The 22554-nt window shown below is 32.9% G+C and overlaps 6 protein-coding genes and 1 pseudogene across 10 annotated transcripts; 3 read left to right on the top strand and 4 right to left on the bottom strand.

Annotated features, from left to right (window-relative positions):
* Positions 1–629: 629 nt before the first annotated feature.
* Positions 630–5549, bottom strand: LOC128876287 (putative ATP-dependent RNA helicase DHX57). Its single transcript, XM_054122507.1, has 12 exons — positions 5345–5549; positions 4986–5124; positions 4712–4896; positions 4183–4643; positions 3566–4089; positions 3182–3489; positions 2631–3120; positions 2184–2566; positions 1971–2092; positions 1572–1891; positions 881–1495; positions 630–800 (listed from the first exon to the last, which is right to left on the bottom strand). Exons 1-12 carry the CDS (start codon positions 5413–5415, stop codon positions 657–659), a joined length of 3762 nt encoding a protein of 1253 aa, XP_053978482.1. The 5' UTR covers positions 5416–5549; the 3' UTR covers positions 630–656.
* A 36-nt stretch (positions 5550–5585) lies between these two features.
* Positions 5586–10898, bottom strand: LOC128876291 (WD repeat-containing protein WRAP73-like). The gene is made up of 7 exons (XM_054122513.1): positions 10498–10898; positions 10188–10370; positions 9943–10119; positions 6864–7133; positions 6372–6525; positions 6085–6294; positions 5586–6006 (listed from the first exon to the last, which is right to left on the bottom strand). The coding sequence occupies exons 1-7, from the start codon at positions 10693–10695 to the stop codon at positions 5801–5803; spliced, it is 1398 nt and encodes a 465-aa protein (XP_053978488.1). The 5' UTR covers positions 10696–10898; the 3' UTR covers positions 5586–5800.
* Positions 7337–9911, top strand: LOC128876289 (elongator complex protein 2). Its single transcript, XM_054122508.1, has 2 exons — positions 7337–8616; positions 8718–9911. The coding sequence occupies exons 1-2, from the start codon at positions 7433–7435 to the stop codon at positions 9853–9855; spliced, it is 2322 nt and encodes a 773-aa protein (XP_053978483.1). The 5' UTR covers positions 7337–7432; the 3' UTR covers positions 9856–9911.
* A 147-nt stretch (positions 10899–11045) lies between the features above and the next one.
* LOC128876292 (60S acidic ribosomal protein P1) lies at positions 11046–12457 on the top strand. Its single transcript, XM_054122514.1, has 4 exons — positions 11046–11244; positions 11407–11554; positions 12084–12185; positions 12367–12457. Exons 1-4 carry the CDS (start codon positions 11173–11175, stop codon positions 12378–12380), a joined length of 336 nt encoding a protein of 111 aa, XP_053978489.1. The 5' UTR covers positions 11046–11172; the 3' UTR covers positions 12381–12457.
* A 173-nt stretch (positions 12458–12630) lies between these two features.
* On the bottom strand, positions 12631–15317 carry LOC128876290 (synaptotagmin-A). Of its 3 annotated transcripts, none has more exons than XM_054122509.1 (9): positions 15185–15317; positions 14943–15033; positions 14691–14873; positions 14414–14607; positions 14152–14339; positions 13965–14072; positions 13732–13852; positions 13304–13647; positions 12631–13221 (listed from the first exon to the last, which is right to left on the bottom strand). In XM_054122509.1, exons 3-9 carry the CDS (start codon positions 14834–14836, stop codon positions 12916–12918), a joined length of 1407 nt encoding a protein of 468 aa, XP_053978484.1. In that variant the 5' UTR covers positions 14837–14873; positions 14943–15033; positions 15185–15317; the 3' UTR covers positions 12631–12915. The 3 variants fall into 3 exon arrangements, with proteins under 3 accessions (XP_053978484.1, XP_053978485.1, XP_053978486.1); XM_054122510.1 differs by having other exon boundaries at positions 14691–14848; XM_054122511.1 differs by having other exon boundaries at positions 14691–14836.
* A 402-nt stretch (positions 15318–15719) lies between these two features.
* LOC128877200 (condensin complex subunit 1-like) lies at positions 15720–19538 on the bottom strand (annotated as a pseudogene).
* A 518-nt stretch (positions 19539–20056) lies between these two features.
* Positions 20057–22422, top strand: LOC128876929 (ras-related GTP-binding protein D). Of its 3 annotated transcripts, none has more exons than XM_054123761.1 (7): positions 20057–20226; positions 20330–20425; positions 20619–20767; positions 20850–21256; positions 21344–21480; positions 21553–21695; positions 21754–22422. In XM_054123761.1, exons 2-7 carry the CDS (start codon positions 20423–20425, stop codon positions 22178–22180), a joined length of 1266 nt encoding a protein of 421 aa, XP_053979736.1. In that variant the 5' UTR covers positions 20057–20226; positions 20330–20422; the 3' UTR covers positions 22181–22422. The 3 variants fall into 3 exon arrangements, with proteins under 3 accessions (XP_053979736.1, XP_053979735.1, XP_053979738.1); XM_054123760.1 differs by having other exon boundaries at positions 20058–20253; XM_054123763.1 differs by having other exon boundaries at positions 20063–20425; positions 21754–21902; positions 21987–22417.
* The last annotated feature ends 132 nt before the right edge of the window (positions 22423–22554 follow it).

Genomic DNA, 22554 nt, shown 5'->3' with positions numbered 1-22554 from the left:
AATCTGTTTAGTATGTTTCAGTTTATGCTGCAGAAATTCTTCCTAGGATCATCGATTACAACAACAAATGTAGTACTACATTAATATTACGTGTGTAGATTATTGCATGAAAGCATTGTACAGTGCTCGCTTTTTCGCTTCTTGCATTTTTCTGTAGCTTGTTGCTTGTATGAGTGGCTTATTGGTTGCATGTATAATTTTTTTTTTAATTTGGGGTAACACACCCTCGGCCGGGGCGGGCCACACAACACACACACACTCACACAACATTTAGATTAAGGATAAAGGTGGCTAGGATGTGGTTTTGTCTTGGCCACCCAATTTTTTTTGGGTCTCTATATGCAGCAACCTCCACGTGGTGAGACCTGGGCCCTCTATATTATTTAAGTATATAATTGGTAACTGCACATCGCCGGTAAGGCCAGATGGCATTATCAATTGCATACTATTTAATATGAGCTAATGGCTGCAATCTTTCTCGTTTACAAGTAAATGAAAGTATGAGTAAATAAAATGTTTTTAACTTGTTAGTCAGTCAAAAATCTTTTGTATTTTATATTGATAATATACTGTTTACAGTATAATAAATAAAGGACAATGGGTTTGTTAATAAATTTAATACCAGAGTATAAGAAGTTTAAAATATATATTATATTCTATTCTCTTGTTACTACATTTACTATTGTTTGTATAATTTTCTTTCCATTTTGATGATTTAATAAATTCAAAAGAGGGTCTTTCATCTTTTGTTCCAATAACGTGATCAATTCTACTCTTATTCTCTGTAAAAGTTGACCCACCTAAACAGAATTAAAGCATTTTTTTAAAATTGCAATGAAAGGTTTCTATTGTAACGTATTGCGAAGTATCACAAACTTACCGTATGCGATTCAACGCTAAACAAAATCCAGCCATCTTCTAACGATACGATAGATAGACCATTGTGCAGTTCTATGTTTAGTTCATAACCAGAGAACAAAATTAACAATAGAATTGGCACCATTGAAATTTCCTTAATGAACACTTTGCTTGTTTTAATTTTTTCCTGAAATACTAAATACGGACTGGAGAAATAACCCACGTGGAAATTAACGGAAGATGGATGGATACTGACGAAACCATCGTTCTTTGTTTGAAATCTAAGTTCCTCTGGCTTAGGTTGTATAGGAATTGCTCCAGCAGATTGCATTTTAAAGGATTTTTCTGGTGTAAAAACTTTCACGACATTAGGGTAGAGAGCAGCGCAAAGTAAACCTTGAAGAAGTTTGTAATTATCATTGTTTATGTTTAATTCAGGCCCAGTAATTTCCAAGACTTTATCGACATTTGGTTGTCGTTTGGGCAAATTAATTGGAACAAAACCAATCGAAACTAATAATTCTAAGAATTGATACTTAATATCTGCCAAAGTATATAATGTTCGCATGGATAAATAGTTTTCGTTAGCGAAAACGTGTCCTGCGTAATTACTATGCGCGCATGCTTCCAACCATTTCTATAAATCAAATAAAAAAAAATATATAAATACGTGTTTCACGTTACGATACATGTTTCTATATTTATACATTTACCTTGTACGCTTTCAGAATAGTTAAATGATCGGAATTAGCTGTAAAGAATTCTTTCTTAGCATCTATTTCGTGTTTTTTCTCGAAAGGTATATTAAACGGATTTTTATGAGACAAACAAGCCGCAATGGTGAGAGCGGAGTCAAGGCAGCAAAAGATCGCACCGAATAATATTAATTTCCCAATTCGTACGTTCACGGGTAATGCAGCGAGATGATGGCCTAACGGAGTCAATATATATTCAGAAGTAAACGCACCAACATCTTGTAAACGTTTAATTGCATTGTAAATATTTTCTTCCGTTGGTGGTTCTAACATTTTACCTAAAAGAAGAATTCTAATAAATGTTCTATACGAAAAAGAAAGAATTAAAGTTAACGTTACCATTTAATTAATCGTTACCTAAGATACTATGTAAGTCTACTTTTCTTCCTTTATGTAAAAGTTGAATACGTAACAGTAATGGTTCTAAAGGAATTCTTAATATTTCAGGTACTGGTTGTGCCAGAAAGTGGTATTTAAATCTGATAAAATAACAAATTTTATGAAAAAGTAGTAGATTTCTATTATTGTAGAATTAAAGTATCGATTCAATACTTAACAAATTATACATACTTGTACGAAGTATATAAATGAACGCATACTCCAGGCATCACACGTCCGGCACGACCTTTTCTTTGTAATGCATTCGCTTGCGACACCCAACATGTTTCTAAACTTTCCATATTTTGGTTCGAATTGAATCTAGTTTCTTTCATTTTTCCGCTATCAATTACGAAAACACAATCGTCTATAGTAATAGATGTTTCGGCTAAATTTGTGCTTAGTACTATTTTTCTAACATCTCCAGTCTTTTTGAAAACTAAATTTTGCTCTTCGTTAGATAAAGTTGAATGTAACGGTACAATAACAAACTTTCCTGTCTTCGGAGAAAGGTGCGCGTTTCCATTTAATTGATTTTTCAGTGTAATAATTTCAGCAAATCCTGGTAAAAATACCTAAAATTGTACGGCGATTAATATCATAATTTGCATTGAAATTTTCCGAAATAAAATCACTTACTAGAATGGAGCCAGTATTCGGGTAATCGTGTTCCCCCAAAATAATCCATTCTAATATCGCCTCTATAAGTTCAAAATTAATTTTCTCGTGATCCATAACGTACAAATTCTTCTGTGTTTGCCTATCGTAACCGTGATATCTACTAACAATCTGCGTTAACGTTAAATTTTCGTCTTGAATCGATTCTTTAACTACAGCACCGCTAGCCCCTTCGACCTCCGCAGTTTCGAGATCTATTTGCAACTGCTCCCAATCGCATTTAATTTTCCGCGTGAATTTCGAATTTTCTTCGAGTACATAATTTATCCTTTCAAATATATCTTCTAAAAAGATTTGTTCCACAGGGAACGTTTTTCCTGGAATACACAAAATAGGAGCTTCTCTAAAGTACGAGGAAAAAGCCTCAGCTTTAAGTGTTGCACTCATAAGTATTATTTTCAGGTTTGATCTTTTACGTAATAATTCCTTCAATAGCATCAAGAGGAAGTCGCTAGATAAGAAACGATAATATTTAAGTAAAGATAAACAATTTAACAGAATATACACCTCACCTTTCTGCGCTTCTTTCGTGAACTTCATCCACTATTACGTGAGTAACATCGGTCAAGTCTGGATTCATGGACAATCTTTGCAACAAAATGCCGGTTGTACAAAATGTTAATCTGGTTTTGTTGGACATTTTGCTTTCCAATCGTATTTGATATCCTACTGTGTCGCCTACGCGTTCATCTCTCTCTGCTGCAACTCTTTCCGCTACTCCCACAGCGCTTATTCTCCGAGGTTGCGTACATACTATATTAACATGTTCTTTTGATTCGGATCTATTCAGAATCCAATCGTCTAATAAGAATTGCGGCACCTAAACAGTATTCGATACATCAAATATCTTGCCATGCCAAAATTGAAATTTACACAACGCCGATAATTTTATTTACCTGTGTACTTTTACCACATCCTGTTTCACCTGAAATGATAGTAACTTGATTTTCATGTACTATTTCTAAAATGTTATCCATTTTAGGCCACGCAGGTAATTTCTTCCTAACGTCCTTCATTCTTTTATATTTTGGATTTTTTTGTTTCTCTTTGAAATTTTCATGAATCAGATCATCCGTTTTTGATACCTCTTCCCATGTCATATTGTCTCTATACTTTCTAGTTATAGATCCTAATTCGTGATGCGTAGCTGTATCCGTTCCATCGTCGGTTACCGATTCTTTGGGAAAAAGTAGTTCGTTTTGATCCAAAAATTGTTCTTTATTTACTTCTAAATATCCTTTTATTTCAAGTTCATTCTCCAAAAGAGATATTACAGAAAAGATAGAAGGAGTTCCATCTTTCGATATAGACTGTGCTTCGTCGTATAATCTTCTTCCTATTCTTAAACAGTTTACGCTTGGAAACGTACCATCATTTTTATAAAAGTAGAAATACGGTGGTTCGTACGGATATTTACAACCTAATGAAATATAAAAAAAGTATCCCTCAAGTAGAATGTTATTAATAATTTATATATCAGTTGCATGATTTACTTGATTTTACGTATTAATACCTTTGGGAAATCTTATTTCTAACGTAAACTGCGGATCCTCTCTTTCAGGCATTCTTAATACTTGTGGTTGCTGATGTAAAAATTTACATTTAATTCCATATTTACATTTCTTTTGAATAAATAATCTACAAACTGCTTTCTCTTTCTCTTTTTCTTGTTGATGCTTAATTTTTCGTATTTCTTGCTCTATTGCATCGTTTCTTACCAGATAATCTAACTTAAGTTGAACGATCCAAATTTGACTTTTTATCTTTTCTATAAACATATCTCCATAAATAGACTCGAGCGTCTCTTTTTCCTCGCGTCGTCTTTCTAATAAATCTGTTAGACTGATATCATCGGACGTTTGACTTCTTTCGATCGTTTCAAGTCCATAATATTTACAGAACAAAACTTCTAAAGCTTTTCCCATATCGCCTTTCGTATGTATTAACGCTTCGATGCAGTGCGATTGGTGAAAACTAAAAGTAATGTAACAGTTAATAACTTGTCTTGAAATGATCGAAAATATTACATCATTAATATTTACCCATAACTTTCAAGTTTAGATGTCGCAAATTGTCTAGTAATTTGTTCCTGAGTTTTAGGCCTGGTATCTTTGGAAGAATAATCAACTATTCCTTTAATAACTAAGTTGCCTCTTTCCATCCAATATTGTTTGTCTAAGTTTGATTTTTTATTTTCAAACTCTGACGCATCAGAAAGTTTAAAGCTCTATAAAAAAACAGCTGTGTTATCTTCTGATGATATTTCACAAAAAAGATATATAATAACGAGTAAACGATCGTATCTATAATACATACAGGACCATAAATATGTTTTAGAGTGTCGTAAAGCTGTCGTTCAGATTCTTTGGATATTCTTAAAGTTTGCATTTCTACTTTCAGCTTACTCGAAAAGCGAGGACTTTCATTTTTACTTTTATTCTTTCCTGGTACATTTCTGTCGAAACAGAATACAATATTTTAATATTGTAAAATAATTATAAAATACAAACTAAGTTTACAATACATACAAATATCGTTTAAAAGGATAAGAATGAATTAATTTTAATATTATAATTTCTTCCATAGGAGAATAAAGATGTCGTAAAAAAATACATTTCGTACTATTTTTGTTTCATTGATTCTATTTTAACATACGAGTTAAATTTCTAACTTACGCGACACACTTTCCAGTATTTTTTCCTTCTAGCGTGATGTCTTCCATTAATTGAATGCTATTATGATCCATTATCTAGATCTCCAAATGAATAATTCTTTTATAAGTTTATTTGAAAAATATTTCTATGTAACTATTTAATTCTTTAACATTTGGAAAAGATGAAGGTTAAGGGATGGTAACGTGCAACTGGTTATGACAGAACACATGAATGAATATTTCAGACACCTCCAAAGCTCGCCACTAGAGGGTTATTAATAGTAACTAATTCTCGCAAATTGCATTAGCTTTATACTAAACATAAATTTATACATTTTTTTTTCTCGTAGATCAAAATATGTTTTCTTTCTTTTTTTTAATAACGCAATATTTTCATACTCAAACGTTTTACCGTACACAACTTACTTCGAATATTACTTAAAGAATAATCAAAATTGATTTAATCTTACAGTTGATGCTACGTTTTATTTACAATTTTAAAAATTATCGCCTTATTATAACCACAAAGTAATAAAAGATTTCCTCGAGGATGCCATCGACCGTCTACTACTGTAATATTTCGTGGAGTTGATACACAGGTCGCGGTGTGTGGTGTCCATTCAAACATATGCGCGCATTCGCAAAATACAAACAGCTGAGCGCGTACAGGATTCCATTTTACAGCTAAACGAAAATTTCAGATGTGACATAATGCAATTTTTCAGAAATAATAGTCTTAGCAAACCGTCGAAATGCTCTCACCTACGATACTATTTTCAAAAAGCAGATAATCCAGATAATCTTCGACGACATTCCATATCCATAATGTTGTAGGATAAAGTTGATGATTTATAGCCATGTACTGTCCACACGAGCTAAATTCCAAAACGTTGAATTTAGCGATCGACAATTTGTCGATGTCATTTTTCTTACCGATCTTTACATTTATCGGACGTTCAGACTTTTCTTCCACTGTAAACATTCATTTTCTTAGCTTATCAATCTGTATACGAATTCGCGTCTCCGCGATGTTACTTATATGTACTTACGAATATGTTTATCATATAAACTTATATTTTTACTAGATAATTTCGGTTGAATTACACGTTCCTCGTACACTTTATTCAAATAATTCTCCTTAATTACCGGGTCGAGATACAATTGTAACAATGGTTTCCATGTCACGTGATTTAATAATACGATCTGTGTACAAAATTTACGTTTGAATGAAACCGTATTCGGATTATCAACTTATCGAAGGAATCAAAACCGAAATAATTACAGCCCTTTGCAATCAGAGACGAGCAAAATTTTGTTAGAATAATAATACATTAAATTTTTACATGCTCGTTAAAAGCCAACGAATTCTCCTTATAGCCATAATTACGTTCAAAATTTATTAAACATGTTTAGTCTGAACCATGATCGTAACCAATAATTATCTAACAAGTTACACTTGCTTGTAAAGTGCTAAGAGTTAAGCTCGTTTTCGGTTAGGACTTCCCGATTTATGCAAATATTATTAAATTAATATTAAATACCATTTCATTAAATCCAGTTACAGCCAATAATTGTCCACTAGGCATCCACGTTACGGACTCGATACCTTTCAATTCGTTTCGATAATTGCATCCTGTTTCAGATGTATCTACAATTCGTTCGGGACAAAAAATTCCGATGTCTCTTTCCCTTACGCTCGAATAAATAATTAATTTTGCCTCGTTACCAAACGAACACCAAATACATAATAGTTCGCTATTCGGTGACCAATGTATCCCATCGATGCTGCTCAAACGTCCGCATATTAATTTCTAAAAAATGTAATAGAAAAGTACATTGAACGAAATGTATTATTCCAGTGAAATGCAAACAAATTTTTTAATTGAAATATTCGAAATTGAGCTCTAAAGAAAGTAATGCGACTAGATTTTCATTCGAACTTTGCGATCGAACACGCGCGAAAATCTTGACCAGTAGAAAGATTCCATATTTAAAAGGAAAGGACACCGCGTGTTTTCGTGGCCATATTTGTTGTTATAATTTTTCGAGGTTAGATTAGTAATTTAACAGACAGTCGCATGTAAATAGTATTTATTAATAATAAAAAGATATGACATCTTATATATCGTGTGCTTGTAATCGAGTTCCACATTCGGCTGACTGGGGACGAAATGGTCTCGTTTGCTTTGCAGCATGTCATGCGGTTGCAATTTACGATCCGTCTGTCTCAAAAATTGGAAAAGTGACAAATACACTTCACCGGCATAAAGGACGTGTTAATACAGTTCGATGGATCAAACGACTTAATTCGGAAAGTGAATTCGAATTATTATCAAGTTCGACGGATGGAACTGCTATTATTTGGAGCAAATTGAAGGAATGCTTTGAATGCACCTCTGTTATTGAATGTGGCGATGCCCTTACATTTAGCAATTCTTTGTACCTTTCTAAACATGATTCTCGAAATGAAGAAACCTTTCCTAAGTTACTGATATGTACCGGATCGATTAAAGGTGATTTAAAAATATGGTCCAGAGATACACGTGGCAACGTAAAATGTTTTCAGGTACTCATGTCCGAAAGGAAGTTACCAATAGAAGCTTCTTTCTCTCGTTTACCACATACGAATCTGACACTTTTAGCAGTCGCAACGGAAAGCTCAACAATCGAGCTATACGCAACAGATTCCGATATTATAGAAGAGTTACGTTTCATTAAGGTCCAAGTTTTAGTCGGACACGAAGATTGGGTACGTTGTATGGATTTTAATCGCGACACGGATGATAGCATTTTACTCGCGACTGGTTCTCAAGATGCTATGATACGATTGTGGAAAATTTCTGTTAATGTTAATAAATATTCAAACGATGAATTGTATCAGAAAGAACAAGTATTCGTAGCGAAGGGTACGAAGTACAATATTACTTTGGAATCTGTGCTTTACGGTCACGATGGCTGGATTTACGGCGTACATTGGTATCCGTTGCAAACAACGAAAAATAGAACTTTAAGATTGTTATCTTGTTCAATGGATAAATCCATGATTATATGGGAGCCAGACGAAATAACTGGAATTTGGTCGGAAAAAGTTAGAGTGGGAGAAGTTGGTGGTAATTCATTAGGTTTTTACGGTTGCAAATTTAGCGGGAACGGATCGAATATACTAGCCCACGGATATCAAGGGTCCTTTCATATTTGGGAATACTTGGACAATGCAAAGAATTGGATTCCAAAGTCTATGCCAAGCGGTCATTTCGCAGAAGTAGTCGACCTTTGCTGGGACCCTAAAGGAAGGTCTGTAATTTTTAAGCTAAGCCTTCAAGCTTCAGGCTTGCTTTGAAAAATTACAGAACTTTCAAATTGCTTATAATAATAATTAATAATTTGGTTAACAGGTTTCTCGTTACTACAAGCACAGATCAAACAACGAGAATTCATGCACCATGGAAAAATAAAACGACAGAGTTTTGGCATGAAATTGGACGTCCGCAAGTTCACGGATACGATATGAATTGCTTAGCCGTGTTAACTCCGTACATGTTTGCTTCAGGAGCAGAAGAGAAGGTTACACGTATATTCACAACTCCGATAACGTTTAAGAACTATTTAGGAAAAATTGCTGATATCGACGACTTTAAAAATACGGTAGCCGAAAGTGCATCGGTACCTGCTCTTGGATTAACGAATAAAGCGACATTTAACGATAGTATTCGAACGAAAGAAACCGAAATCGATGATTTTAAAAATGAAGATTACGTTCCTCCCACAGAGGAAGAGTTGATGCAAAGTACGCTATGGCCAGAACTACAAAAACTTTATGGTCACGGCTATGAAATATTTTCCATAGCTGCCAGACACGATGGATCCTTATTGGCGACTGCGTGTAAATCAACTTCAACGGAGCATTCTGCGATATTATTATGGAATACGGTCACATGGACGCAAATTCAGAAACTTATATCTCACCAATTAACCGTAACGCAAATGGAATTTTCACCCAACGACAGATACCTAGTATCCGTATCCAGAGATAGAAAGTGGTCGTTGTTCGAATGCAACGACGATAAGTATACTTTAATAGCAGCCAGTTTGAAAAAAGATAATCTTCACACTCGTATAATATGGTGCTGTTCGTGGACGCATGATTCATGTTTCTTTGCGACTGGTTCTAGAGATGGAAAAATTGGAATTTGGAATCCAAAGCTTATCGATGACAAAGTTCTTCCAGTCACGCATTTGGATGTAAAAGATTCTGTTACAGCGCTTTCGTTTGCTCTTCTGAGTATATCCGAATGTACTTATATTTTAGCAGTAGGATTTGAATCAGGTTGTATAGAAATACAAAGGTTGCAAATGTTTACAAATAATTTTGTATGGCAAAAGTGTATAGTGTATAATTCTTCTCAAGCGCATCATTTAACTGTAAGAAGGCTTAAATTTCGACCACAAAAACAATATACAAATATCGTACAATTGGCAAGCTGTGGATCTGATCATACTGTTAAAATACACGATATAGATATTACAATATAAAAAGATCTACGAAATATTCGCATTTTTATATAATAAAATTGTTTACTTGATCTTAATTATTGGATTTAATTATAGTTAACTACTTACTTTACTTAATTTCCAAGTATCGGTCTTATAAATTTCTATACTGTCTTCACCTTCGTTTGAAACTATGATTGCCAATTCAATGCCATTTGGACTAAAATGTAGTTTACCAAAGGAGGTCTTCACATTTTGTATGTAAGTTACACTTCGATTTTCCAAAGACCATATAGATATTTGAATCTGATCAATTTAATTATTTTAATGTTTTAAAATATCCATTTACATAATATATAAATTTATTTACTTACATTAAAATCTGACACTGTTAAAAAATGCTTGCTATCGGGGGACCAATAGACGCTTTCCAAACCAGCACTTCCTTCTGTGAGTTTGAATTTCCATTCGGGACAATAAATAGAATATATTTGAATAATAGCTTTTTTTATATTTGCACAAAGAATATATTCGCTATTTCTAGACCACTTGAAGACCTATAATAGACACATTGAGCGAAAGACAATTAAACAGTTGTAAAATTTTGATTTGTCAATTAAGATTTCATGATGTTAAGTGTTGGCAAATATAAAATAACAGTTCGTTTAAAAAATCAAACCAAACCTCAATTATGTCTGCAAATACAAACGAGAGAATGGTATCAAAGGTTTTGCTACTTTTTACGACTAAATTTGTTTGATATGCAACTGCTAGAAATCTTCCATCTGGAGAAAAATCGCACAATTGATTATTTACACGTATTAAATCGTTTTCTACTTCTAACGACATTGCACCTTCATTGTATACATCGGTCATGTGCATTTGAATATTGTTTACATATTTGAACTTGCTTATACCTAATAAAAAAGAATATCTCTAGAGACAAGTCCCTCTAGGTTACTAGGGTGAATTATTCAGTCGTTACGAAATTTTACGTTATTCGCTACTGTCTATTATACAAAATGTATAATAACGATAGCATAAATATGTAATGCCGGTAAAACATATCTTGCTTAACAATTCGATGAATTTATATATTGAAAAGTGTTTTAATTTCATAGCCTGATCAATGAAATACGTTGTACGCATTTCGTAGCTTGTTCGTTGTAAATGTGAATTCTCCCAAAATTCTTCGGTCATGTCACGTGATTTCCGTTCGTATCTTTTCCTTCTGTTTCCTTTCCGCTGGATCTCGAAAGTCGAGTGCTTGTTCTCTCTTGCAGAGCTAAGGTTATATCAACGACTTGCACCATTATTGACATACATCCAGCTTTAATATAAATTATACAAGTAGAAAAAATGACTACCAAGGCTGAACTCGCTTGCATTTACTCGGCATTAATCCTCGTCGACGATGACATCGCTGTAACTGTAAGTACGTGTCGCGTGCATGTTCGACCGCGGCATCATGAAAGCATCATGAAAGCATCATGAAAGATTGAAGTACTATTTATGATATTCTATCATTATTTATTTTCACGTGTGCGTAATCTGTTTACGGTTAATATTTATTAATACCTTTGCTTGTTTTAGGGCGAAAAAATCCAAACAATTTTGAAAGCTGCTAACGTCGACGTGGAATCTTACTGGCCTGGACTTTTTGCCAAAGCTCTGGAAAATATTAACGTGAAAGACCTTCTAACAAACATTGGAGCAGGCGTTGGAGCTGCACCAGCAACAGGTACTTATAATACGCGTTATATTCTTAATCTAGGAAAGACATTAGAATTTAATAACGACTTAATAATCTTTCGGAGTAAGTCTTGTTCTAAGCAATGAGTGACTTCTGTGTACTCACAAGCACGTGTAAAAGTGATACTAACATTTGCAATTATTCGAGTTTGACAGATATAGGTAAAACCAGTTTTGGTATGTAGATTGCGCGCTATTACAATTTAGGTTAGAGACTAATGTGTTAAAAAATCAAATGCTTACAGTCGTTTCGTAAATTCTAAAACTATTTACATAACTTTATTAACATTCCTCTACATCCACCGATCTAAGCGACGTTACTTGTTAGAGCGGCCAGTGATAGAGGAGAAAGAAAAAAGAATAAAAAAATATGTGGTCATATTTAAAATATGATTCTGAATTTTTTTAACCAACATTGACATTGTGCTTACTTATATCGCGTAACTGTAGTAGAACGTTAGGCCGCTAACTTTTATAAAATAATATTTTCTATATTTTTTTTTTTTTGTATTTTAAAGCACCGATCACTGCAGCACCTACTAGCGCGGAAGCTGCGCCAGCTAAGGAAGAAAAGAAGAAGGAAGAACCTGAAGAAGAATCCGACGACGATATGGGCTTTGGTGAGTATTGTACTATTGATTATTATTTAATGAAACGCCTTATATTCAATGATTATTCTATCATGTATTAGCTACTGAAATTATCACGATGATGCTTGAAAATGAGAACGCTACTATAATTACGTGATATTTTTAATCAAAGGAAAGAATCTATTTTAATTATACTTTACTTTTTTTACAGGTCTGTTTGACTAAACTTTCGGATCGCAATTTGCTGGTCCATCCACTTTTGGCAATTATATTGTACAATGAATAAAATATTTTTAAACTGATTTACTCGACTACGTGAATTGTAATAACCGTAATCAAAGGAAAGAAGAAGCGTTTCTATACGCTTCCATTATTCGATAGGTCGAACCATACGTTTTTTTTATTTATAGTATTTGTACATGCAAATGTAAACTTCAAAAATAATTCCAGTACAGGATAAAGATTGTAATAAACAAGTATATAGTATCATTCGCAATTACAGTAGTCTTGTAAAGGAATTAAAAACTTTTGATAGATTTGCATTATAAAATAAATAAATGGTGAAGTAACATTTAAAGATATCCAAACTTGAACACACGAAGTTGATCGAAATACGTCTTATAAGAATAATATAATAGTAATTGTAATCTTTCTTTCTGTAACATAACTTTGAAACGCAGACTTACAGTCATAGATATAAGTTCTTATTAGCGAACGGGTTAAAGTATCCGGCATAGTGGGACGGTTTTTCATGAGATTCTTAATCTTTTAAATCGGTGGTATCACCGCAATAAGTTTCTGGTTCGGATAGCGGTAACCATTGCGCGGATGCCCCTGTTCCTGCTAATACACGCTGAAAAAGCTCTTTTTGACATTTGTTAGATACCTCGCATTTAGCCAAAAGCTCACCATTTTCTCGTAAAATAATAAATTCTATTATGCATTTGGACAATACTTCGTTACCAACATCGAAGCTTAAGATATCATTCCATACAGGATTAATGGTTTCGCGTTGTACGCTGGACCTCTTTTTTTTAATACTTTTGCCATCTTGAATAATCTTCACCTAAAAAAATTTAGATATATTAAAAATATACAAATTGCAGTACTTACTTCATAGAAACGATGTAATAATTTCGTATACTTACTTTTACGTACAGATTTGCATTTTTCGTATCGTTAAGACTAGGTAAGCTTTTCGCTCTAACAATTATAATCGTTAATTTCTCTGCAGATGGTTGATAAGATAGGGAAACCATAAGCTCTCCCATAAATGGTGTTTTTAATCCATTCTCGATACCATACCGTAGAATTGGTTTTGTAATAAGAACAAGCGTTGTATCTAGATCGGTTACTGCAGATAAAGGAAGCTGTACGTAACCCAAACATTGATGCCTGGAGAAGGCATCGAAGTCGTAAAGTAGGATTTCCAATGTTCTTCCGTCTAACGATGACTCGGGCATTATTTCAAAAACGAAATCCTCGTCGAACACTATTCACAAAAATTATAATAATTCACGTTAGACTTTATTTTTATAAATATCACTTCATCGTAATCTACATGTACGAAATTTACCTGGATTCAAAGTCCGCCTATGTATTCTTGTTTGCCATACGTTACTCCAGTCAGGTAACAGACGTACTTTTGCATAAGGATCTGCAGTTCCATTTAATTCTCTTGCATGAAGATCGTGTGCCTTTATAAACAGAGATATTTTCATTTCATTTCTTTATTAATTCAACATTTATTTTAAGGAGCATATGAAAAGTAAATGCACACGTTTAATTAATATGTATGTATTAAATTACCTTGACTAGTCTAACAGTGAGAATACCACCATTTGCATCGTAAATTAAACCAATTTGTAATTCACCTCTGATTTCATCAGACGAAGATGTCGATGCGGAAGAAGACAGCTGTACCACGCAAAAAATTGAAATATAGATTAATGGAATTTTGTGCAAGATACCGACTGGTCTTTAAAAATATTTATACCTTGTAGGAAGAAGTGTCAATTTCAGTACTACTGAGTCGAGAATGTGAATCAATTATACTTCTTGTCTTTGACTTTACAATTATCATGTGCTTTTCAGAGGCAGCCACTGTTCCTTCTGGTAACGGTGGTGCAAAAGAGCTGACAGGTGATATCGAAATATCTTCCGACTCTGATAAATATTGTAAAACTGAAAATAAACAATGATATATCAGATAATACAAGAAAAAATAAAACTTATTTGTATCGTTAAGATATGGTCACCTTTTTTAGGTGAATCACTTGCTAGGCTACCAAATACATAATTAGATTGCCACTCTTCATCATCGGAACAACGATCATTTTGTTTCAAAGACTTATTTTCTAGATCTAAAGCAGAATTAGATCTTAAACCACCAAACACATCTTTCGATGACCATGTTGCTTCTTCTGCTCTATTCAATAAATCTTTCTCAAACCTAAAATGTAGATAAACCGTGAATTGTGTATTTTAACTACAAATATTAACTTTAATCAGCTTTAAGGAATACGATATGCATACCAATTGAGAGGTCCTCTGCCTGGAACAAGAAGGGACAATCGTCTGCGTCTAATGCAAATTGTATAAACAATTACAGCTGATAGAGCCCCGGTTGCAGCCCCAACAGATCCCAAAACAGCAACAATACCAATGCCATGAACATCCATCTTCAATTTAAGCTTCAAACGTATTACATTTACGATTCTGTGCGATTCAATTTAGTAAGATACAAAATATTTTTCGATATTATTCCACTTTAATATGTTTACTTACTTTTGTCTTCACATTATTTCTTATGCTATACTTTTATAGAATTGTACAGTATACAATTGCACGTATAAAAATATATTTAATTTCCTGTACGCTGAAACGTAAGTTGACACGTTTAAAAACTGTATTTACATTAAACCGGATTAAAACATAAACATATGGACGCGCGCGTAGATACAACGAAGGGTTACAAAAACAAAGCTAGACGATATATTGACCTATGGCAAAAACAAATCAATACCTACCGTTGTAATGCGTAATTTCTCATGGTACAATTTTGATTACGATATTATCGATTCAAGTCCTCACGTATTTTAGAACATAATGATTCAAAGCTCGCCGCATCCACGAATGATTTTTTAACTACCCTACCTATATAATCCAAAGGGGTAAACAGGGGTAAAAGTCATTATAAAGCATGCCCATTGCGGTGTGCGCATAGTTCTCGTTAAACGCAAAGAAACTCGGTATTTCTACCGACTAATATTTTTAATTCTACCGACTAATATTTTAATTATTCTACCGACTAATTATTTCGCTGACTTCACATTTTCTCTACTGCTACATTAAAAACATCTACGAATATTTCTAAAATGGAACGTGTATATTAGGAAAATATTAGCTAAATTAACCGGAATGAGATTATAATTTGTGCTAGTTGCAGAAACTCTTCTAAAATTGCATTTTAAACAATTACTAATTGTGAAATTCATAGGCAACGAATACGAAGTAATCGGTACTAACAAGGATGTCAGAGAATAAAGAGAATATAAAACAATGTAAAGAAAGAACATTTTAATGTAAGACACAATTTAATGTAACACAAAATCCGTTGCAGTTGCGTAGACAACTCTGCACCCTTATAAACAAATGAAAGTAATACATTCTTGATTCGTTACATGCAAAAAAAAAAATGATTTATTTGTAAAGTTGAACCTACCTAACTCAGACCAGTCTTTTACAGAAGGAAGCATGTAACTTACAAGAAATTTCTTCATCCTACTAAAACAAAGGATAATTCTACAAAACATTTGACATTCTCATCAGTTTTACGAAATCGTATGAAAATATACATGCCTTTTCCTCTTATTTTTACTTTCTCTATACGACATATATTAAACAGTAGAAAACTATACATTAATTCTACTAATGTAATCGCAAATTTTATTGTCTAGTTTGTGACTGCGATAAACGTGCCGAAGTTCTTTTCGATGTACCCGACGAAGTTGAAATGGAGTTTCTACTTCTCGATACTGAAGCAGCACTCGAATTATTGTCTTTGTTCCGACTTCGTAATTGTCTTGGACTTGACGGGATTGCCCTAAGTTCTGTACAAATAAAATAATTAGACGCAATAAAATAATTGTTTCGTATATAGCAAAATCAACGCATATATGTCCACAAATATCTGTGGATGTAGTTTGTGTATGTAAAAAACTTACCTTTCGTTACAGGAGGTACTGTATCAGGATCACCATTGGCATCGTCATCCTTTTCATCGCTACTACTTTTGCGCCTTAAACGTCTAACACGGTTTCTTTCTACCGGTGCTTGTGGCGGTGGCATAATTTCGTTATCGTTATTGTCCGTTCTATTTTTGAGAAGTTCCTCTATTTTTTCTTCCAATTCTGTACAAGCTACTTTTGTATTCGGTTTCTTTTTGCACTGTTCCACAACATTCTGCAAAGCTTTTAAAACTTGTGGGTGGTAAATTTTCTCCTTCAATAGAGGCAAACATTCGATAAGACGTTGTATACCTAATAACAAATGTTTAACGAAACGTAACGTATTTAATTAAATTTGTATTTAATTGATTATTTCTTCTTTACTTTTCGGGCCAAATTGTAAGAGTGACAGACAGTATGAAAAATCACGCCACTGTCTTTCTGCAGTAGCCAGTTGAAATCTAACGCAAATTCGATCGATTATAGTTTCGATTTGTTTTTCCTTTTGCAATAAACCTAAGATGTGCCTGTAAATGTAAATTATTGAATCAAACTGTCGAGTATGTACGTTTATTTTTGATCAACAATGCATACTTTAGAACCTCTTGGAAATCCGATTCGCTTATCTCTAAATTAGGATCGGTTAATCGAGACAATATGTCGGGCATTATATTGTACAAGGCATTGGTTTTCTGCGAAAATCCTTCGAAAAATTTTTTTGCACTTTGACGAATTTCAAAGTCTTCGTCGACTATGCAGAGAGCTAATTCCGATATCTAGCCTCTGATACGCACCATGTCTCTCATTATAAGACTCGATAAAACACGAACACAGGTACTTCGTACGTTCGTGTCTTCATCCCGTAGTCTGAAAATATATGATATTTCTAATCGCAACATGTACTTTTATTACATCTGCTGTATTTAATATTTCTTAATTTCTATCTCCGATTACCTGCCATAAATGTGTTTCATCCATGGTTCAATTTCATTTGGAAATTTCGATGCAAGATCCATTATTCCGATAAGAACGTTTGCTCGAATTCTAGGGTACGGCGAACGTTCCAGTATCGTAATTAAAAGCTGCAAGTTTTCTTTGCAAAATATTGAGCTGACTGTCATCATTTTACTGAGAGCAAGAGTACCAGCTTGTTGCATATCTTCGTCGTTATACTTATTGGGATTTTGACATACATGTAACACTAGTGGACTGTGAAACATAAAGTTCACAACAAGACGTGTGTAACGTGTAAATTATTGTAAATACTGTTATTCGTTAACATACACAAATTTTGTTAGAAGTCCATTTCCAATAAACTATTCAGACATTCATCGTGTTGATCTTTTTGTTCTTGCGTAAGATCGTCTCCGGTTAACGCTTTTTGCACGATTATTCCTATAACGCTAATCGCGCAATTTCTCAATGTATAATGTTCGCTAGCCAAATAATCCATCACGTTGACGAGAATAGGAATTATAAGATTTGGTTTAGTATTAGCAATAGTTTCAAGAAATATCGATATACAACGACTCTCGCTTTCAGATGGTTCGCTTTGATCTATTTCTTTTATTACTTCCTTCATTAAACCGTTACAACCGCATGTATCAACCATATGAATAACACCGTTTGCTATATGCGTTGCTAACGTATTGTGCAACTTCAACAACTGTAACATTAAATTACATACTTAGTGCATTTTTTTTGCTAAAACCATATGAAATTTAAAATCATCGAATACATATACATACCTGGATAATTCTTATTACGCAGTCCATGCCATGATTGTATTTTTTAATCGAAATTCCTAAAATCTTTTTTGAAAAGAAAATGAAAATATTGAATATAAAAATAATATAACGAAAAAATTAAATAAATTTTACCTCGAAAATAGTCTGCCGTACGTATTTATCTTTTGAATCCCTACAATGTTCTAATATCTTATAGCACATTTTAGTGAGCAACCTACGATATGAAATTATAGTTAATATTTTAAATTTTAATTAACATGTACGTATTTGTGCGACTAAAACTTACATAATAAACGCATTCTCGACAATGGGAGGACGCCAGAGTTTTTGCAATGGTAATTGGAGTAATCTATAACTGTATTCCAATGCATTCTCCTTGGTAGTATCCCACTCTTCTTCTATATCTGATTTTGTATTTTTTTTTTGACTAAATAATACATGTTAGTTAATATAAAAGTATGAAACATCTACAGTACCATTACGTTATATACGACGAACGAACCTTGTCGACATATTTACTGCTCGAGCTTTTAACAATTTCAGCATGTATATGGCAAATAAGTTCAGAAAATAAATATACTAGCATTTTAGTAATGTTGAAAAATCGTATGGATTCGTCGTTTTCTAGCTTGTTTCCTCTTTCGAGTACGCCTTCCAAATCGTGAACCAGCACTGTGATAGCTATGCGCAACAGTAATTAAATTTAGTATGCATCTATAGTGTTCAAAAAAAGCATTCAATATTTATATTGTGTATAGGGCACATTATATTGAGTGAAAAAGCTGATACTAGCAAACAAAAATGTTTATATCTCAGAAACGGTTGACCTTTGGACCTATGTTTACTAAAGTTTTTATACAAGAATATTATGTACAGGCAGATGAAATATAATATTTCTTACCTTTATGAATTCTAGAAAAACCTTGCATAACGACTGCTAACTCAATTTTATTTCCATGTAAAAGTATAGAGAAAAATGTATCAAAGTGTTTCAGGATAAAATTAATTCCATTTGCTTGGAGTGCTTTTCTTGCTTCTACAAAAAGAAAATTAATATAGTGGTACGTATAAAATAATATATCATGTAGTAGGCTGCTTTCTATGTATACTATGTACAGTTTTCTAAATATTGTGTATACATTTTATAGGGAGAGACGTCTAAAGATAGTGAATGACATTTATTACATACCATCGATGGCGTGTGAAAGCATCCGTACAGGAACGAGTTTTTCAACAGAAAATTGTCCACTCTTTCTTCTTTGCAACAGTTCATCCTTATTTACAGGAATAACAAAATCCTTTATCATTTTGGTTAAATTCTCTTCTGTAGCCCCAGGTTAATATCTCGTTCCTATATTTCAAAATTCAAATATCAATTACCTATAAATTCTTGAAACATATTTACAATAACGATAATGTTTAAAATTAGAGGATATACAAACCATAAAAGCACTGAACTCAAACTGTACTTTTTCAAATCCATTGATACCAACGTAATAGCACGTAATAGTCGTAGTTGCATAGTTGGTACTTCGCATTTGTGCCTATTTTCATCGCATCATACGTTCAACGTTACAATTGGATGTGAACTTTACGCTATTTACATACGACAAAATTGCAAATTCCATTGCAATACATTTCTATATATAACAATGTAATATATATTTAGTTTCTATTGTTATAAAAATATAATATTAAGATTAGAATTATAACACATAAAATGATAGAATTAGATAGAGTCTACTTGATAAGAGAAATTTATACGTATTATTCAGTAATGGGCAAAACCCTAGGGTTCGAATAAATCTGAAGTTTGCCGATGTGTTTGTTTTCGTTTCTTTCTCTGGAAAGTGTTCAAAAGAGGAAACGAGACAAACATATCGGCAAACTTCAGATTTGTTCGAAACCTAGGGTTTTGCCCATCACTGATATTATTCTACTGTACTGACTGTACACCACAAATGTCATTTACAATTGGCTGTGAAAGTGAATATTTATTTTTGTGTGTCAACCTAATCGTGCTTAGTGTAATGCAGTGTAATCAAGTGTAATCATCGCTCGCATTGATATTGTATCGAATAATAGTCGTGCATGGTTGTACATTATTTGTTACGGTTCCACGTAATTATAAACAAAGATATGTTTTGTTTGCATTAATTACTAATTATTATTAATATATACTTTGTTTAATGTGTAGTGGCACCATGATATTGTGAGTTTATGGATACAAAGTCTATCCTAAAATAAAGACACTTTAAATAAATAAAATATCATCTTCGGTAATACGAATATGGTAAGTTTAACAATGAGTCAAACTGGTGTAGCGATAATAATTGATGTATTACGTACTGATAAAATGATAAAATAACTTAATAAAATGATGCACTTTTATTTCAAAATACATTTATAGTACATTTATGTACAGACAGGATTTTTTATTTAATTTTAAATGTATCTTTATATTAACGAGAATTTTATTAATTTAGGATGACGATGATCAATATCAAGCTGCCTATGATGTAGGATCATTTCCTAAAGATTTTGGGTATGCACCTTTCGATGGCGAAACAGAAGGATCTATGGACCCTTTGGCGGGCGAACAAAAGCCTAGAATACTTTTAATGGGTCTTCGAAGGTACTCGCTTAAATTTTGAATATGTTATCGTTTTATCCATATTATCGCGTGAAATTAATATTAAAATTAATATTCATTCTAGGAGCGGAAAATCATCTATACAAAAAGTAGTTTTCCATAAGATGTCGCCAAACGAAACGTTATTTTTGGAAAGCACAAATAAGATTATTAAGGATGACATAAGTAACTCTAGTTTTGTTCAGTTTCAAATTTGGGACTTTCCAGGACAAATTGACTTCTTTGATCCTACTTTCGACAGCGACATGATATTTGGCGGTTGTGGAGCATTGGTTTTCGTTATTGATGCTCAAGATGATTATATGGAAGCGCTTAACAAACTTCATTTAACGGTTACAAAAGCATACAAAGTTAATCAAGCTATCAAATTTGAAGTGTTTATACATAAAGTTGACGGTCTATCCGACGATTGTAAAATGGAAACTCAAAGGGATATACATACCAGGGCGAACGATGACCTCGCGGACTCTGGTAAAGAAAAGACAAATTATTGGAAATTCTGAAATACTTTTATGTTATTCACAAAAAATGCGTAAATTTATATCTGTATTTTTTTAGGGTGTGATCAAATACATCTAAGTTTTCATCTGACATCCATATACGATCATAGCATATTTGAAGCATTTAGTAAAGTTGTTCAAAAATTGATACCGCAATTACCGACTCTAGAAAATTTACTCAACATACTTATATCTGTAAGAGAAACAAATATATTTGTTTTTTCTAACTTTATTTCTTTATACTATAAATTACAATTTTTTTTTCAGAATTCTGCGATCGAGAAAGCATTTTTATTTGATGTAGTATCGAAAATTTATATTGCAACTGATAGCTCTCCCGTAGATATGCAAAGTTACGAACTCTGTTGCGACATGATCGATGTCGTTATCGATGTATCTTGCATATATGGGTAAGCTGCATTAAAAATTCTTTATGCAAACATTATGTTACAATGTAATTAATTTTAGTTTAAGAGAGGATTTGGAAGCTGCAGCGTTCGATAGTCAAAGTTCCAGTCTAATTAAACTAAATAATGGAACGATTTTGTACTTGCGAGAAGTTAATAAATTTTTAGCTCTAGTCTGTATTTTACGAGAAGATAATTTCGACAGACAAGGTATGTATTTTAGAACAAATGTACAAAGAAATATAACGATAATATTATACTCGGTCTTTTCAATTTTCTCGTTTTTCTTTGCAGGTGTAATCGATTACAACTTTCTTTGCTTTCGTAAAGCCATACAACAAGTCTTTGAATTACGCAATAAGGCTTTAGCTTCTATAAATGTTAATAATCATTCGACGTCTCCCGTTAATGAAACTTCGAATGCACCTGCGGTGTCGCAAAGTGGAACCATGGGCCAAAATGGTACTGTTGTAATCGCGCAAAGTTAACCTCTACGTTAATGCTCAGAATTTTTATTTGAACCTTACAACAGAAACTAAGTTTCTTTCATACATATTTTTTCACTCTTACGTTACATGTTGGTAATAATATCTCGCATAATCGTATTATTCGGGACTTAATCTCATACATATTTAGTTAACGCAAGATGTAATTACTTTATTACTTAATATAAATTTTTTAAATGAATCTAGAAACGTGAATGTATATATGTTATTACTATCTATTAAAATATGAATTAATAAAATTATTAAATAATTAATTTTTGTTGTAAACCGTTATGTCTTTCTTTAATTACATATTATATAAAAACGTGAAATATAATCGGTACTGATAAATATTTATTCGAAGTTCCGTATACGCA

This window comes from Hylaeus volcanicus, chromosome 5 (genome assembly GCF_026283585.1).
Source record: "Hylaeus volcanicus isolate JK05 chromosome 5, UHH_iyHylVolc1.0_haploid, whole genome shotgun sequence".
NCBI classification, from domain to species: Eukaryota; Metazoa; Arthropoda; class Insecta; order Hymenoptera; family Colletidae; genus Hylaeus; species Hylaeus volcanicus.
The sequence above is the reverse complement of the archived record's forward strand: the minus strand, read 5'-3'. Positions and strand labels throughout refer to the sequence as shown.

What these genes read in the sequence shown, in the direction of transcription:
- LOC128876929 (XM_054123761.1), top strand. An exon ending in CTTTTAATGGGTCTTCGAAG is followed by an intron (nt 20,768 to 20,849) that starts GTACTCGCTTAA and finishes TATTCATTCTAG; the next exon opens with GAGCGGAAAATCATCTATAC. An exon ending in GATGTATCTTGCATATATGG is followed by an intron (nt 21,696 to 21,753) that starts GTAAGCTGCATT and finishes AATTAATTTTAG; the next exon opens with TTTAAGAGAGGATTTGGAAG.
- LOC128876292 (XM_054122514.1), top strand. Translation starts at nt 11,173, where the DNA reads ATGACTACCAAGGCTGAACTCGCTTGCATTTACTCGGCATTAATCCTC. An exon ending in ACGATGACATCGCTGTAACT is followed by an intron (nt 11,245 to 11,406) that starts GTAAGTACGTGT and finishes TGCTTGTTTTAG; the next exon opens with GGCGAAAAAATCCAAACAAT. An exon ending in TGGAGCTGCACCAGCAACAG is followed by an intron (nt 11,555 to 12,083) that starts GTACTTATAATA and finishes TGTATTTTAAAG; the next exon opens with CACCGATCACTGCAGCACCT.
- LOC128876289 (XM_054122508.1), top strand. Translation starts at nt 7,433, where the DNA reads ATGACATCTTATATATCGTGTGCTTGTAATCGAGTTCCACATTCGGCT. An exon ending in TGCTGGGACCCTAAAGGAAG is followed by an intron (nt 8,617 to 8,717) that starts GTCTGTAATTTT and finishes TTTGGTTAACAG; the next exon opens with GTTTCTCGTTACTACAAGCA.
- LOC128876287 (XM_054122507.1), bottom strand. Translation starts at nt 5,415, where the DNA reads ATGGATCATAATAGCATTCAATTAATGGAAGACATCACGCTAGAAGGA. An exon ending in TAAAACATATTTATGGTCCT is followed by an intron (nt 4,897 to 4,985) that starts GTATGTATTATA and finishes GTTTTTTTATAG; the next exon opens with AGCTTTAAACTTTCTGATGC. An exon ending in AGACTTACATAGTATCTTAG is followed by an intron (nt 1,892 to 1,970) that starts GTAACGATTAAT and finishes TTCTTCTTTTAG; the next exon opens with GTAAAATGTTAGAACCACCA.
- LOC128876290 (XM_054122509.1), bottom strand. Translation starts at nt 14,836, where the DNA reads ATGGATGTTCATGGCATTGGTATTGTTGCTGTTTTGGGATCTGTTGGG. An exon ending in GGCAGAGGACCTCTCAATTG is followed by an intron (nt 14,608 to 14,690) that starts GTATGCATATCG and finishes TCTACATTTTAG; the next exon opens with GTTTGAGAAAGATTTATTGA. An exon ending in AAGTGATTCACCTAAAAAAG is followed by an intron (nt 14,340 to 14,413) that starts GTGACCATATCT and finishes GTTTATTTTCAG; the next exon opens with TTTTACAATATTTATCAGAG.
- LOC128876291 (XM_054122513.1), bottom strand. Translation starts at nt 10,695, where the DNA reads ATGCACATGACCGATGTATACAATGAAGGTGCAATGTCGTTAGAAGTA. An exon ending in TAACTGGATTTAATGAAATG is followed by an intron (nt 6,526 to 6,863) that starts GTATTTAATATT and finishes TTTTGTACACAG; the next exon opens with ATCGTATTATTAAATCACGT. An exon ending in TTTTGAAAATAGTATCGTAG is followed by an intron (nt 6,007 to 6,084) that starts GTGAGAGCATTT and finishes ATTTTCGTTTAG; the next exon opens with CTGTAAAATGGAATCCTGTA.